This window comes from Phascolarctos cinereus, unplaced genomic scaffold (genome assembly GCF_003287225.1).
Source record: "Phascolarctos cinereus isolate Bilbo 61053 unplaced genomic scaffold, phaCin_HiC Scaffold_2;HRSCAF=192, whole genome shotgun sequence".
NCBI lineage: Eukaryota > Metazoa > Chordata > Mammalia > Diprotodontia > Phascolarctidae > Phascolarctos > Phascolarctos cinereus.
In genome coordinates, this window is record NW_027555625.1 from 95,408,293 (window position 1) to 95,421,646 (window position 13,354).

Consider the following 13,354-nt stretch of genomic DNA (forward strand, 5'->3'; position numbering starts at 1 on the left):
AAGACCTGGGTTCAAATCTTGCTTCAGACACTAGCTTTGGGACCCTGAGCAAGTCATTTTACACCTCTATATGCCTCTGTTTCTTCATGTATAAAGTGAGGGCATTGTGCTTGATGGGCTCTAAGACTCCTTCTAGCTCTAAATATGTTATCTGTGATCCTGTGACCCCCCTCCCCCCAACAGAGAGATGGAAGCTGCAGGCTGGACTCTGACATGTCAATTTTAATTTCCAACTTTGTTTTGTGATGTTTCAGAGTTTATACAGCACCTAGGGAGAAGCAGTTGTCACCATAGCAACCTCTAGGCCACTGTGGTGAGAGAAATTAGAGCCTGCCCAAATCCAGTAATTGAGGTAGTCTTTTTTTTTTTTCCTCTTGGATCCTTGCAGCAGGTGCCTGAATACAAATATGGAGTGGGCTCTAGCTAGCAAGGGTACTAGTGTACAGCAATAAACTATCTGTTAGCCGATGCTTACATTTCAGACAAATTGAGGAGGCTGTCAAAGGCATTAGCTTCCATCCTTTCCAGCGAGTCACTCTGAGAGATTTCACTGGGGGGAGAAACAAAGAACACAACATGAAACAGATGATCATGTCTACATGAGAATGAGCTGTGCGTGACATGAACAATTGGGGTAAAAGAAGCGAATATGTGATGTGTTTTCTTTGAAAAAGAACAGAAAATTCGAGGCATCATAAAGTGCTAATGTCTCCCTTTAGGAGCTTGGGTGAGTGAGTGCCTGCAATACAGGTATAGTTGAAATGCACATTTTTCAGTTCCCATTGCAGCTGTCGACAGCCCAGCTTTATAGGTGATTGTGTTTCTTGCTCTGCTATAAATGAAAGAGCATTAAAATTTTGTCCAGATTAATCATGACACAACTTAGGACTAAGTCTCCTAAAATGGAATTCTGATATGCATTTAGATGATGACCTGGGATAGTTGTTCTTTGGATACTGAGATCAGTGCAGCTGGCAGAGTGCCTCAAAGCATGTGTCTGGGTATTTCTTATGACCAAAGACCAAATGCAAGATCATATCTGTAGCCAGAAGGAAAATAGCAAATTGATGCCATTGTATTTTTGTATGCTTTTGTATTCCTAAGGCTAATGGCTCAGTTAAAGGCTTGTGCTTTGACAAAATCCAGAAAACGTCCATTATGAACAATAGAGTCTATACAGAGCCTGTTCTCAGCTTGATGATTCATTTATTGAACCTATGGCTGCTCTTCTAATTAAGGGTTTTGTCTTTGTCTCCCCAGCCCCTAGCTCAGTGCCTGGCACACAGTAGACACTTAATAAATGCTTGTTGATTGATTGACTAAAAGAGAGATAAAGTGTCACTGGAAGCTTTGGGGACAAACATCGCTTGCCTCAATATAAACCTTCAATAACTTTCCTGACTCCTTCCCATTTGCACTAAATTTCTTATAGTTGGCATTTATTCTGGAGAAATTTTTAAAAAGTGTCATCAGAATAGTAGCAAGACCTAACATTTAGAGTTGGTAGCCTGGGTTTGAATCCACCTTAGACACTTTTTAAGTATGGTGTTGGGCAAGGCACTTAACTCTAAGCTCGGTTTCTTCATCTGTCCAATAGCAGTAATTATGCTTGTGTTATCTACTAAACAGAGTGGTTGTTATGAGGAAAGGGCACTACAAAACTTCAAGCTATATACATTTGCATTGTTGTTATTAATGATCTCCATATTTTAAAACTACTCCTCAAAGGAAGCTAGATATCCCCACCTAGGCTGCCAATGTGGACTTATCATCTTCTATGGATATGTCTCCTCCACTTCCACTATACTAATCTAATATACTGCCTTTAGGAGATGAATTTTGGGCTGCTGCTAAAACTATCATTAAGAGGGGAGGTAGAAAAGTTTACCTCTCAAGAAGGCTCTGTCTACAGTGGCTGCTTGAATTACTCACCATAATGTAGTTTATTATTATCGTGAATATTAAAGTACAAACAAGATGCCTGCCTAGACCTAGCAATTGAGGAGTCTTTTTCTTTTGAATTGGCCTAGTCAGTTTGTACCTTTCTGTTTCTTGCAATGTTTCCTCCTGGCCCCCTAAAAAGAACAATATGTGGAGTTTCACTCTTTTCAAAATTCTAAGCCATCTGCTATACCATGGTCATGGAAGGAGACTTTGGTCCTAGAAGGCCTATGTATGTGGATGGAGGCTTGGGTCTAGAAAGATGAGGCACAGGGGACAAAGGAGGAAAGGTCAGATCTGAGAGGACACAAGATAACATGGTATTATCAGGCTGTATTATACTTTTGATAAATTCCTTTCATCAATATGGCTATAAATATTGTGTTTTTGTCATAAACTTATTATATTTTAGATACAAAGATTATTCTCAGATGCACAATAAAATACCAGACACATTTTCTCTGATGTGGGTGTTATCTAAAAACGTGTCATGGGGGAATAGCCATTCTATTGCACAAGAAGAGTTTTTATGATTGGAATCTATCTCCTTTTCCACTTGGGAAGTTTATCATCACTTATCAAAATGCATTCAGTTCTCTGAAGCGAGGTTAATTATCTGGATTTTAATGACTCCTGAAAATCATACCTTTCCTTCAAAGGTCCCTAGATGCTAGCTGTATGGATATAGACAGAAATAATAGGGTTTACTTTCCTAAACACATTTCCCCCTCCACAAAAATTATCCCCTTTCAGCCATGCTTTCTCTTACTGCTTTGAAAGAAAAGAAACAATCATTGCAGTTGTGAGTGTCATTTTGCATAAGGGAACCAACTTACATTATTAAGACATCACTAAGTCCTCTGAAAGCTTGTGAAGGGATGACTTTGACAGGGAGATAGGTAAGTGATCTGGAAAGGGGAAAAAAAAAGCAGGCATTTCAAGATTGGATGCTTTTAGATTTTTACATAAATGTGGCTTTGTGTGCCTTCCTTCCTCTCCCCATTGCCCCCCATCAGACCACCTGGTTCTCAAGCTCCCCATGACAAAGCTGATCTTCTCTGAGTAGTGTAGCAGTTGGACTCTTGACTGCTGCTTAGACTTATTCTCTGTTAAAGGCAAAGGTCATGGGCCCAGCTTGGTCTCTTTTGAAGAGCCTTAAATCTGTGCTGATGTCAGGTTACTTCAGGTAGGGAAGGAAGTTTGGGAGGGGGTGGTGGTGTTTGATTTCTTAGAGGGAAGGTTGGAGAAAGGCAGACAGGAGTAACATGATGGAGGAAGCAGGGGTTTTTGACAAAATTTCTCCTACCTTTGGGACTTCCTCTTTATCTCCAGGAACCCACATCATCAACTAGGGATGCTTCCTTCAGGTCATTTTGACCTTGGAACACCTTCATGGAGAGACAAACCTACAGATGCATTTACTTCATTTATCTATCCAATTGTTCATTGGATAAGCATTTATGGATTGACCAATCTATACAGAACCTTGTAGTAGGTACTCTGGAGGGGAGCTAGAGCTGCAGAAGAGATGAGAGGCAGCATGCTGCAGGGACAAGGATGTTTGCCTTGGAGAGAGAGGGCAGAGACTAGGTTTGTAACCTGCATCTGACACTTACTAGCTTTGTGACCCTGAACAAGTAATTTAACCTCTCTGATGCTGTTGTTTCATTTGCAAACATGGATAAATACACCTGAAGTACCTATCTCACATGGATGGTAAAAGGATCACTTTATACCTTAATAAAGAACAGACCTTTGCTATCTTCCAAATCAGACTTCTTATATAGAAAAAGATTAGCATAAGGAAGAGGCAAGGGCTATATTCTATACCCTAGACTCTTGGTTGAGAGTAACATTCAGAACTTTCTATTTGCACATATCAGAGAAATCACAGAATTTAGAGTGGAAAGGATCCTTGGATGTAATTTAGTCTAACTCCTTCATTTATAAGAAAATAGACCAGCAACATCTGCTGCCACTGAGGGGGAACCACAGACTGATACCTCCTCCAACCAACACTCATTTCTCCAATAAACAATTCCTACCAAATGCAGGATACCCACTATTGGCTCGGTACCTGGAGATATCCCAGAGCCCCACTCCATTGTAACTGTTGAACCCCCTGACCCTTTGGTAGACCATCTGCTCTGTCATTACTCCCCAAGATCCCCTTAGCCTTGTTATTTTCTCTTTTATTTTCCTTGCTTAGGTACCATCTGGCCTTTCCATTTTCCATGAAGTGAACATAAACGTGAACTCTCCAATGTGTTGCCTGTCCCATTAGATGTGAGCTTGCTTGAGAGCAGCTCACTCTTGTGTGAGCTCCTTGAGAGCAGGGAGCATCTCAGATTTTCCTTTTTGGATTCCCAATGCTTAGCACAATGCTAGGCACATAATATGCACTTAATAAATGCCTTCCTATTCCATGAATGTCAGAGAGGCTAAGTAACTTTTTCAAGGTTATATACATCTATAGTACCTGGCTCATGGAAGACCCATGACTAAAAATCTGGATCTCCAAGTCCAATGTGCTTCCCACTACATCACATTACCTGCAGTTAAAGGCCAGCTCATCAGATGCTTCTATCTAAACACAAAACCTGTGAGCATGTAACAGATGGGTAGTTCCACTCAATAGCCTTGCAGGTAATAGGACCCCCCAACAAGAGGCAAGCAAGGCTTTGTACTCTAATTCCATTTCTGAAAATGGCCCCATTAAATATGTCTTTCAACACTTGGAAATATTTAACATGGATTAAAGTAAGAATAGTGACGACGGGGAAGAAAAAGTCCCCTTGTTATGGCATGTTTGCTTCCTATATTTCTTCTGAATCATGTCTGCTTGGCTTACTGATTAAAAACACGGTTTTATTGCTCTCTGCACTGCCAAGCCCATAAATTTCCAGAAGAGAAAGCTGTATTCTACTGTACCCCCTGCAACATCAATAAAACTGACAGCCAAGTTCTGATCCCAGAATCTTTATTACTAAGGGATAATGTAGAACAGAACATATTTTGGAGAGAGTTTATATAACAGCTTCAGCCAAACTCTTCAGAGCTGTTTATTCATGCAAATGGGAGCAAAACAGTCCCAGCCTCTCTGCAGGCAGCCTGGGAGAAGGATGGCAGTGAGTGTAGGGTGTGATTCCCAGGAGGGCTGCAGAGCTCAGGTGTGAACAGGGAGGTTACTGGAAGGTACTGATAGATAGAAGCCAAGGGGGCTGGGAGGAAGGACAAAGGTCAGAAAAAGTAGGAGAAATGCTGGATCACTAGGAACAATGCCGCAGAGCTTTCCTGGTGCCAAAATGAAGCTGGTCTCAGGTAATGCTGATGTCAGGGGGCAGAAAAAGCAGCAGGAATGGAGGTAAAGATGAAGAGAATGAGGGGGGTTGATGCTGACCTAAGAGCAGATGACCGGGCAGGTGACTCTGATTGAAAAGGAGCTGAGTATCAGAATCCTTGAGCAGAGCTGCAATGATACACCTGCACCCACTTGACTCAGCGTGTGTTTCTTAGGACGCTGTATGCAAACTGAATTTTTGTCAAATGAATCTTGTGCTTACATTGCATTCTTGAAATGTTTGTGAATTAAATCGGTGGCTGGGCCAAAGCTCTTCTGTTTAAGAAGATTCAGAACAGAACAGAAATCGTTAGAGTGTGAGCTCCTTGAAGGCAGGGACTATCTTTTGCCTCTCTTTGTGTCTTAGCACAGTGCTAGACCCGTAGGTGCTCAATAAATACTTGTTCACTGATTGAAATCAGAGACAGCATAAAGAAAACAAGACAAAGGTAAGGAAGGGGGGGTAACTGCTCAGGGGCAGAAAGACAATGAGGGAGGTTCTAGAAAAACAAAGTGAAACAATTTGGAGGGGTTGTTTTGGGGCCAGAAATGGAGATGTAACCAATTTTATGCCACTTAATACCCAGAGGAAAGAACCAGGTCTGGTGTCCAAATAGTATGATGACCATATAGAACAGACAGTTTTCAGTAGGTAAGAGTGGGAATCGATGGTATCAGTTACAGATTCATATTCCCCCCATTTAAAGTCAGAGGGTTCAAAACACCTATTTTTCTTTTCTTTTTTTTGGGGGGGGAGGGGGTAGAAGTTGGAGGCAATCAAGGTTAAATGACTTGCCCAGAGTCACACAGCTAGTGAGTGTCTGAGGCCACATTTGAACTCAGGTTCTCTTGACTCCAGGGCTAGTGCTTTATCTACTGTGCCACCTAGCTGCCCCTTAAATACCTATTTTTCAAAGGAAGGGAAGGGAAGATAAACCTGATCCTCTCTTGGATTCCATATCTTGGGGGATGAGAGGTCCCTCAAAAAAACCCAAGTGTTTATGAATAAAATCCCAAGATTGGAAATTACAGATTAAAAAAGTACTATCTTTAGATAAACCTGATTAGTCCAGATGAAATAAGGCCATTTTGGTCATTTGGAGAATTTAAAAATCATTTACCTCCTCCCTTAGTACAGTTTCCTCTAATTCCTATTGCTTAACCTATTTCTATTGCTTAATTGGATGTGACTTAGGAACCAGTGATGTGGGGGAGAGAGTACTGTTGTAGAGTCAGTAGATGTGGGTCTGAGCTTCAGTTCTGCCTCATACTAGCTATATGAGCTTGAGCAAGCCATTCTTCCCTGGTTCTCTGTTTCCTCATCTGTAAAACGACTTGATTGAACTCGATGATTGCTAACATTTCTCTAATTTTGCAGCTCTCGTGTTCTGTAATTCCCTTATTTCCCTATTTATCTCTTTCTTTCTCTTTTCCTTTTCTCCTGGGGTGTGTGTGTGTGTGTGTGTAATGGTGGTGGTGGTCGGGTTCATCTCAATTAATGTAAATACAGAAGGTCAAAACTTCTTGAATGAACCAGTCAATCAGAAGTGTAAACTAGATGCAAACAAGGCCTTAATCAGCTTGGAAGAAGTGTTTTGATCATTGGATGAAAATGGATAGTATCATACAGGAAATGCCTCCATTGGGCTCTTATATAACCCAGCAAGCTAGTTTGGCACCTGGCATTCTAGTCTAGTGATGGAGCAGCCTCTGAGAAGGAGTTATTTGGAGGAAGAGGAAGAAAGGATCACTATGTCCTTCTTTTCCTATATGAAGGTAATTGTGTGAATTCTGTCCCTCAGTGTGCTTGGAGAGCAGTGGTTGAGGGAAGCTTCTATATTGGGTGCTAAGATGTGACACTCAATTAAGACTGAAGACAAGCCAGGTACATTGAGGAAAGACAGCTTTAAGACTCTACCAGGTTACCAGCACTCCAAGCCCAGTAGAATGCTGTATTGACCTAAGGGGAACTTTATGAAGAATCTACAACGGCAGAGAAGGACTTCCAGTAACCAGGAACTATAAGTTATCTCATTTTTAAAATATTTTATTTTTTTCCAATTATATGTAAAAACAATTTTTAACATTTGTTTTTTTTAAAATTTGAGTTCCAAATTATTTTCCTCCTTTCCCCTTATTGAGAAGGCAAGCAATTTGATATAGGTTATCCATGTGTAGTCATATAAAACATGTTTTCATATTAGTCATGTTATGAAAGAAAACACAGATCAAAAAAAAGCAAAGAAAAATAAAGTAAAAAAAGTATATGTAACTCTGCATTCAGATTCCATCAGTCCTTCTCTTGAGGTGGAGAACATTTTTCATCATAAGTACTTTGGAACTGTTTTGGGTCAGTGTACTGTAGAGCAGAGCTAAGTCATTCACAATGATTATCATACGATGTTGCTGTTACTGTGTACACTCTTCTGGTTCTGCTCACTTCACTTTGCATCAGTTCATGCAAGTCTTTCCAGGTTTTTCTGAAAGCATCCTGTGCATCATTTCTTATAGCACAAGTGAATTCCAACACAATCATATACCACAACTTGTTCAGCAATTTCCCAGTTGACAGACATGCCCTCAATTTCTAATTCTTTGCCACCACAAAAGTGCTATACGTATTTTTGTATGTATGGGTGCTTTCCAAAATCTATTTGGGATATAGACTAATAGTGGTATGGCTGGATCAAAGGGTCTACACAGTCGTATAGCCCTTTGGACATAGTTCCAAGTTGCTTTCCAGAATGGTTGGATCAGTTCACAACTCTACCTACAGTTCTTTTATACCACATGTATGCCTCACCACCTTTGTACTTTAAGCTTGTGCCTACTATACTAATGAACTCTGAGTATTAGTTGTAGGAGAATGTGCCCCAAACTTTTGGGGGATTGTCTTTTATATCATTTTTCTTAGAATATCATCTCATTAAATATTTTTTTCCTAAAAGCTTTTCTAAGATATTGACTTAATAATTAATGAGAAATGCAATGACTGGGGGTTTGTGGGTGACAATTCACTACTAGAAGTCCTACTCCTTCAGTGTAACTAACCTCCTAGAAAGAACCCTGAGGAGAAAAGTAGTTTTCTACCTTGCGACCCAGCTTGCCATTATGAATGAGAGTAGGGAAATTCGAATTTTCCCAAAGGTGGGGCATATTTGCATTTTCTTCTCTCTCTGTCTATGTCTCTGCCACACATTCTTACTTCCTGCCCCCCCCCCCACATACAGACACACAGATTCTTTGAGAAATACTCTATTCACTGACTTTTAAAAAAATAGTTTCATACCAGTCTCACAGCTATACATCTTCAGAGGGGATAAGGCTTCCATGCCAAGAAAACCTGAGCTATGAAAAATACTTACAGATCAACCCAATAAATTAAGGAGTGTTCATCTGTATTTAGAAAGTAATCTTTTGTAAAACAAAGATTTATTACAGGCTTTCTTTAAATAGGAAACTCTTCACTTGGAAATATGGCTCAACTTCCAAAATCTGTCTTACCCTAACCTTTTTAGGAAGGTGGCCATTAAATAATGCATGTTATAACGGTGGGTTTGGAGCTAGAAGGAGTCTTAGCATTCTCCTCAATGAGTCCAATACCTTCTTTTTTATAGGTGAGGAAACAGGTCCGTAGAGGTGAAGAAACTTGTTCCTATCATGCATGTCATATTAAAGTCTAAAATTTAAACCCCAGCTCTCCAGTTCTTTTGGCAATGTAGCCTGCTTCTTCTCTTGCTCAAACATGTACAATGCAAATAAGACTGTCAGGAAGATAGGTTTCCTAGAATTTATAGATGGAAGAAACCTTAGAGATAAGATCATAGAGTCAGAACCTAGAAAGGACCTTATAGGTCATCTAGTCCAGCCTCCTTGTTTTTCCCATGAAGAAACTGAGGCCCGGAGAAGGAAAAAAGGTACCAAGTATTTATTAAGCACCTGCTGTGCTCTACACGTTATGCTAAGTACTTTACAAATATGATTTCATTTGATCCTCACAACAATACTGGTAGGTAGGTAGGTGTTCTTTTATAGTTGAGGAAACTGAGGCAGGTAGAGATTAAGTGACAAGCTTAAGGTTACACAAATAGTAAATGTCTGAGGTAAAACTTGAACTCAGATCTTATCCACAGCCCCGCCTAGCGGCCAGAAAGATGAAGTATCTTACGCCAGGTCTCTAGGTAGTAGATAGCAGTACCTGCATTTGAGCACATGGCCTCTGCCTCCAAATCCAGTGCTCTTCTCCCTGCAACACACTTCTTTGCCAGACTCTTGTGAGGAAAGTGCTTTGCAAGCCATAAAATAGTACTTAAATGACAGTTGTTTCAGTGGGATTCTGAATTTATAATTCCATCTGTGGTGGTGGTGGTTGGGGGAATTTGCCAATTCTATACTCAGGGGGTTTCCTGGGGGCGCTGAGAATCAAGTTACCTGTCCATTTATACCCAGCTAGTATGTGTCAGGCAGAATTTGAACCCACCTCTTCCTGTCTCATGGCCCTGTCTGTACAATATCATGATGCTTCTTATGGTGAGGGAGCCCGCCATTAACAAAAGCAGCCCTTTCTGCCTCCAGATAGCCTTAATTTCTAAGAGTTTTTACCTCCATCAAGCCAAATACAACTCTCAGCAATGTCCAGCCATTCATTGCCTTAGCGATGCCACTGGGGGTAAGGAGAACAAGTATGATTGCTCTTACACGTGACAGGCCTTCAAAGCTTGGAGATAGTTAATGTAAATTTAAAGTCCCTTTTCCTTTAGAGTAAACATCTCTAGTTGCTTTCACTGAAGTTCACCAACAATCCTCTCTCTACTCGTCCAGAAAACCTCTCTGGACTTGGATGGGCTGTCTCTCATGCCTCCTCCCCCGACTCTGGAACTCCCCATATATGGCATCTTCCTTGCTGGAGAAATCTACCTTTCAGATAGGCTCCCTGAAAATGACATCAGAATTGTGCCTAATTTAGCTCAACCCTTTGATGTTATAGCCAAGGGAAGGGAAGCTCAGAAAAAGAAGTGGTATTAGCCCAAGATCTCATGAGTAGTAAGAGGCAAGGCTGGGGTTCAAACCCACATTTCCTAACTCCCGTATTTGGTGGTCGTTGTAGTCTACCATAAGGATGAAACAGCCTGTGGTCCACAAATCCAGAATGAGAGGAAAGGAGAAGGGCTAGGCAGATAGGAATCATGGAGAAGGATAGAACCAGCTCCCTCAGTGGGACCTGGAAGCATTTACCAGCTACTTTGGGCATTCTTTCTTTTTTTGTTTCACTCCTCTCTCTCCCAGTTCTAATTTCTCTGATGAGGATGATGACAGACATCAGATTATACAAAAATGGCAGAAGAAATTGTTCCTCTTTTCATTAATGGATCTGCATGTGCAAAGCTGGCTTTGCTAGGGATGATGCTTCTTGGGCACAGTTCTCCTCTCCGTTATTGGATGTACAAGACACCAGAGTGTCACGGTGGGGATGGGGTAGAAGGACAGTTTTGTTGGTAATGAAGCCCAGAGCAAGAGAGTTATTCTGACTGAGGTATCCCATTGAATGTGGCATCATTATCAATTGGGATGACACGCAGAAAATCTGACATCGTGCTTTCTACAACGAGCTGGTGGTATCCCCTGAGGAAACCTTGTTAAGAAATTCTTTTAAATTCCAAGGCCAACAGGGAGAAGATGACACAGATTGTGTTTGAGACTGTCAGTATCCCATCTGTGCATATTTCTTTTCAGGTTGGGTTGCCTCTGTATGTCTCTGGCCATACCACTGGTATTGTTATGGAAACTGGCAATGGTGCCACCTACACTGTGCCCATCTATGAATGGTTATGCCCTTCCCCGGGCCATCCTTTGTCTAGACTTGGCAGATGTGGGTGAGCAAGCAGGAATATGATGAATCTGGCCCACCCATTGTCCATTGCAAATGCTTCTAAATGGACTATAAGCAGATGTGTAGATTTGCTGAATATTTATAAAGTGTAATTTTGTCCAGGCAAATATACCCTTCATGTGTATATTATTGGGACATATGCTCATCAGTGGGAATTCTCATTATTCTGTAAGATTGAATCAGTCTCAGCACTCATATCTCATCAGTATTTTCCACCCCTCTGACTGAACCCTCTGACTTGAAGGCAGGACCATGGGCCCCAGGGCCTTCACTTAAGGAAGGGACCCAGCAAAGTCTTCTCCTCATTTCCACCAGCTATGCTGCTTTTGGACTTCTTTGGACTTGTCCATTATGGCCCATGCCGGGTACCTTCCTCAGTGTTCCCCCTCCCCATCCCAACTCCTACCCCTTCTACTTTTCAGCTTCCTTTTCTGTCTTCCCCCATTAGCTCCTTGAGGATAGAGACTGAATTTTTATTCTTAGTTCTTAGTACAGTGCCTGGGACATAGTATGTGCTTAATAAATGTTTATTAACTTACTAATGATGGAGTAAGCTTTCTTTGAAAAGAAACTGGTCCGTGGGGCAGTCTGCATTTGATACTGGACAAATATTAGAACTTTTAAAATTGTTGAGCTGTGACTGATTTGACCTCATTTCCCTTGGTGTACGTTTTAGCATATCTTATATATATCTTTGATCTCAACCCTGATATGGGTCACTTCATGTGACAGACCAAGCTAAGAGTTTACTTCCATATTTGGCTGGTTGACATTCATCAGCTGTACGGTTTAGTTCTATTAAAGCAACAGATCTGTACAGGGTATCTAAAGGTCAGATTTCCAGCATTTAAAAGAGCTGACTTCCAGAATTTCTCTTCTAAGGCTGGCAAGAAAGAATTTATTAAATGGATGTTTCATCTTGCCACCATTCTAGTAGGAATCATAATGAATCTGAGCCTTAGGAACCAGTTTTCTTTTGACCCATTGTTTTCCCCCATTGTCATGGGGCTCAGTTACTCAGTGTTGAGTTGCAAAGCAGTTTGCCTTTACACACCTGTAAATTTGTGCATCTAGCTAATTTGTTATTATTTAATGTCGTCTTAATGTGCTCCTATGACAACAGAATACCAAAATTGTAAGTCATCCTAATTGTTGAGAATTGTCATGCCCAACTCATAATTGTGTAAGGAAAAATAAAAGTGCTCTAAGTAAACAGGGAAAAAAAGAACAGAAATGTAGATCTTGGGTGACAGAAGGTAGCAGAAGATCATCTAGTAATTCTCTTATTTTATTGGAGCAGCTAAATGACATAGTTGCTGGGCCTGTCATCAGGATGACCTGAGTTCAAATTTGTGATCAGATGCTTTCTAGCTGGGTGGTGCTGGGCAAGTCACTTCACCTCTCTTTACCTCAGTTTCCTGTAAAATGAGGATAATAAAACCACCTACCTCTCAAGGTTGTTTTGAGCATCAGATGATATAATAATTGTAAAGCACTTAGCACAGTGCCTGACACGTAGTACGTGCCACATAAATGTTAGCTGTCATTATTACAGATGAGGAAACAGATGCCTACAGATTTGAGGTGACTTGTTCAAGGTCAATCAGTCAATCAAATTGCATTTTTAAGAGGCACCAGGTTCTGTGCAAGGTGTTGGGGACACAAAGGCGAAAAATAAGACAGTCCCTGATATCAAGACATTTACATTTTATTGGGGTACACAACATGTTCATATGTAAGTATACAAAAAAGAATGTGGTGTAACTTTTGAGAGAAAAGCACTAGGACTTGGGGGAATTGATAAAGCCTCCATATAGAAGGTATCTTCTTAGCTGAATCTTAAATGAAACTAGAGATTCTGAGGGGCAGTGGTGAGGAAGGAGGATGTTGCAAGCAGAGAGAGCAGTCAGTGTGAAAAGCCTGGAGATGGGATTTGAAGTGTCATATGTGAGGAAGAGCAAGAGAGCTGTTTGACTGGTTCTTAACTTAAGAGTGGGAAAGGCTGTGAGGCTAGAAAGGCTAGAAAGGTAAGGTGGCACCCAGTTTTGAAGGGCTTTAAATACTAAACAGAAGAGTTTTAATTTGATCATAGACATGATGGTGAACAGCTGGAGTTTATTGAATAGGAGAGGACATGGTCAGATCTATGCTTTTGAAAAATCACTTTGGCTGCTGTGTGGACA

At 40.9% G+C, this 13,354-nt stretch overlaps 1 protein-coding gene across 2 annotated transcripts in view; it reads right to left on the reverse strand.

Annotated features, from left to right (window-relative positions):
• The window catches only part of LHCGR (luteinizing hormone/choriogonadotropin receptor), an 84,256-nt gene that overhangs the window by 49,543 nt on the left and 21,359 nt on the right, over window positions 1-13,354 (reverse strand). For both annotated transcript variants that reach the window (XM_021001328.2, XM_021001324.2), the window contains exons 2-3: window positions 2,778-2,849; window positions 476-550 (exon numbers count right to left, since the gene is read on the reverse strand). In XM_021001328.2, coding sequence (XP_020856987.1) covers window positions 476-550; window positions 2,778-2,849 — 147 coding nt within the window. The remainder of the gene's footprint in view (window positions 1-475; window positions 551-2,777; window positions 2,850-13,354) is intronic.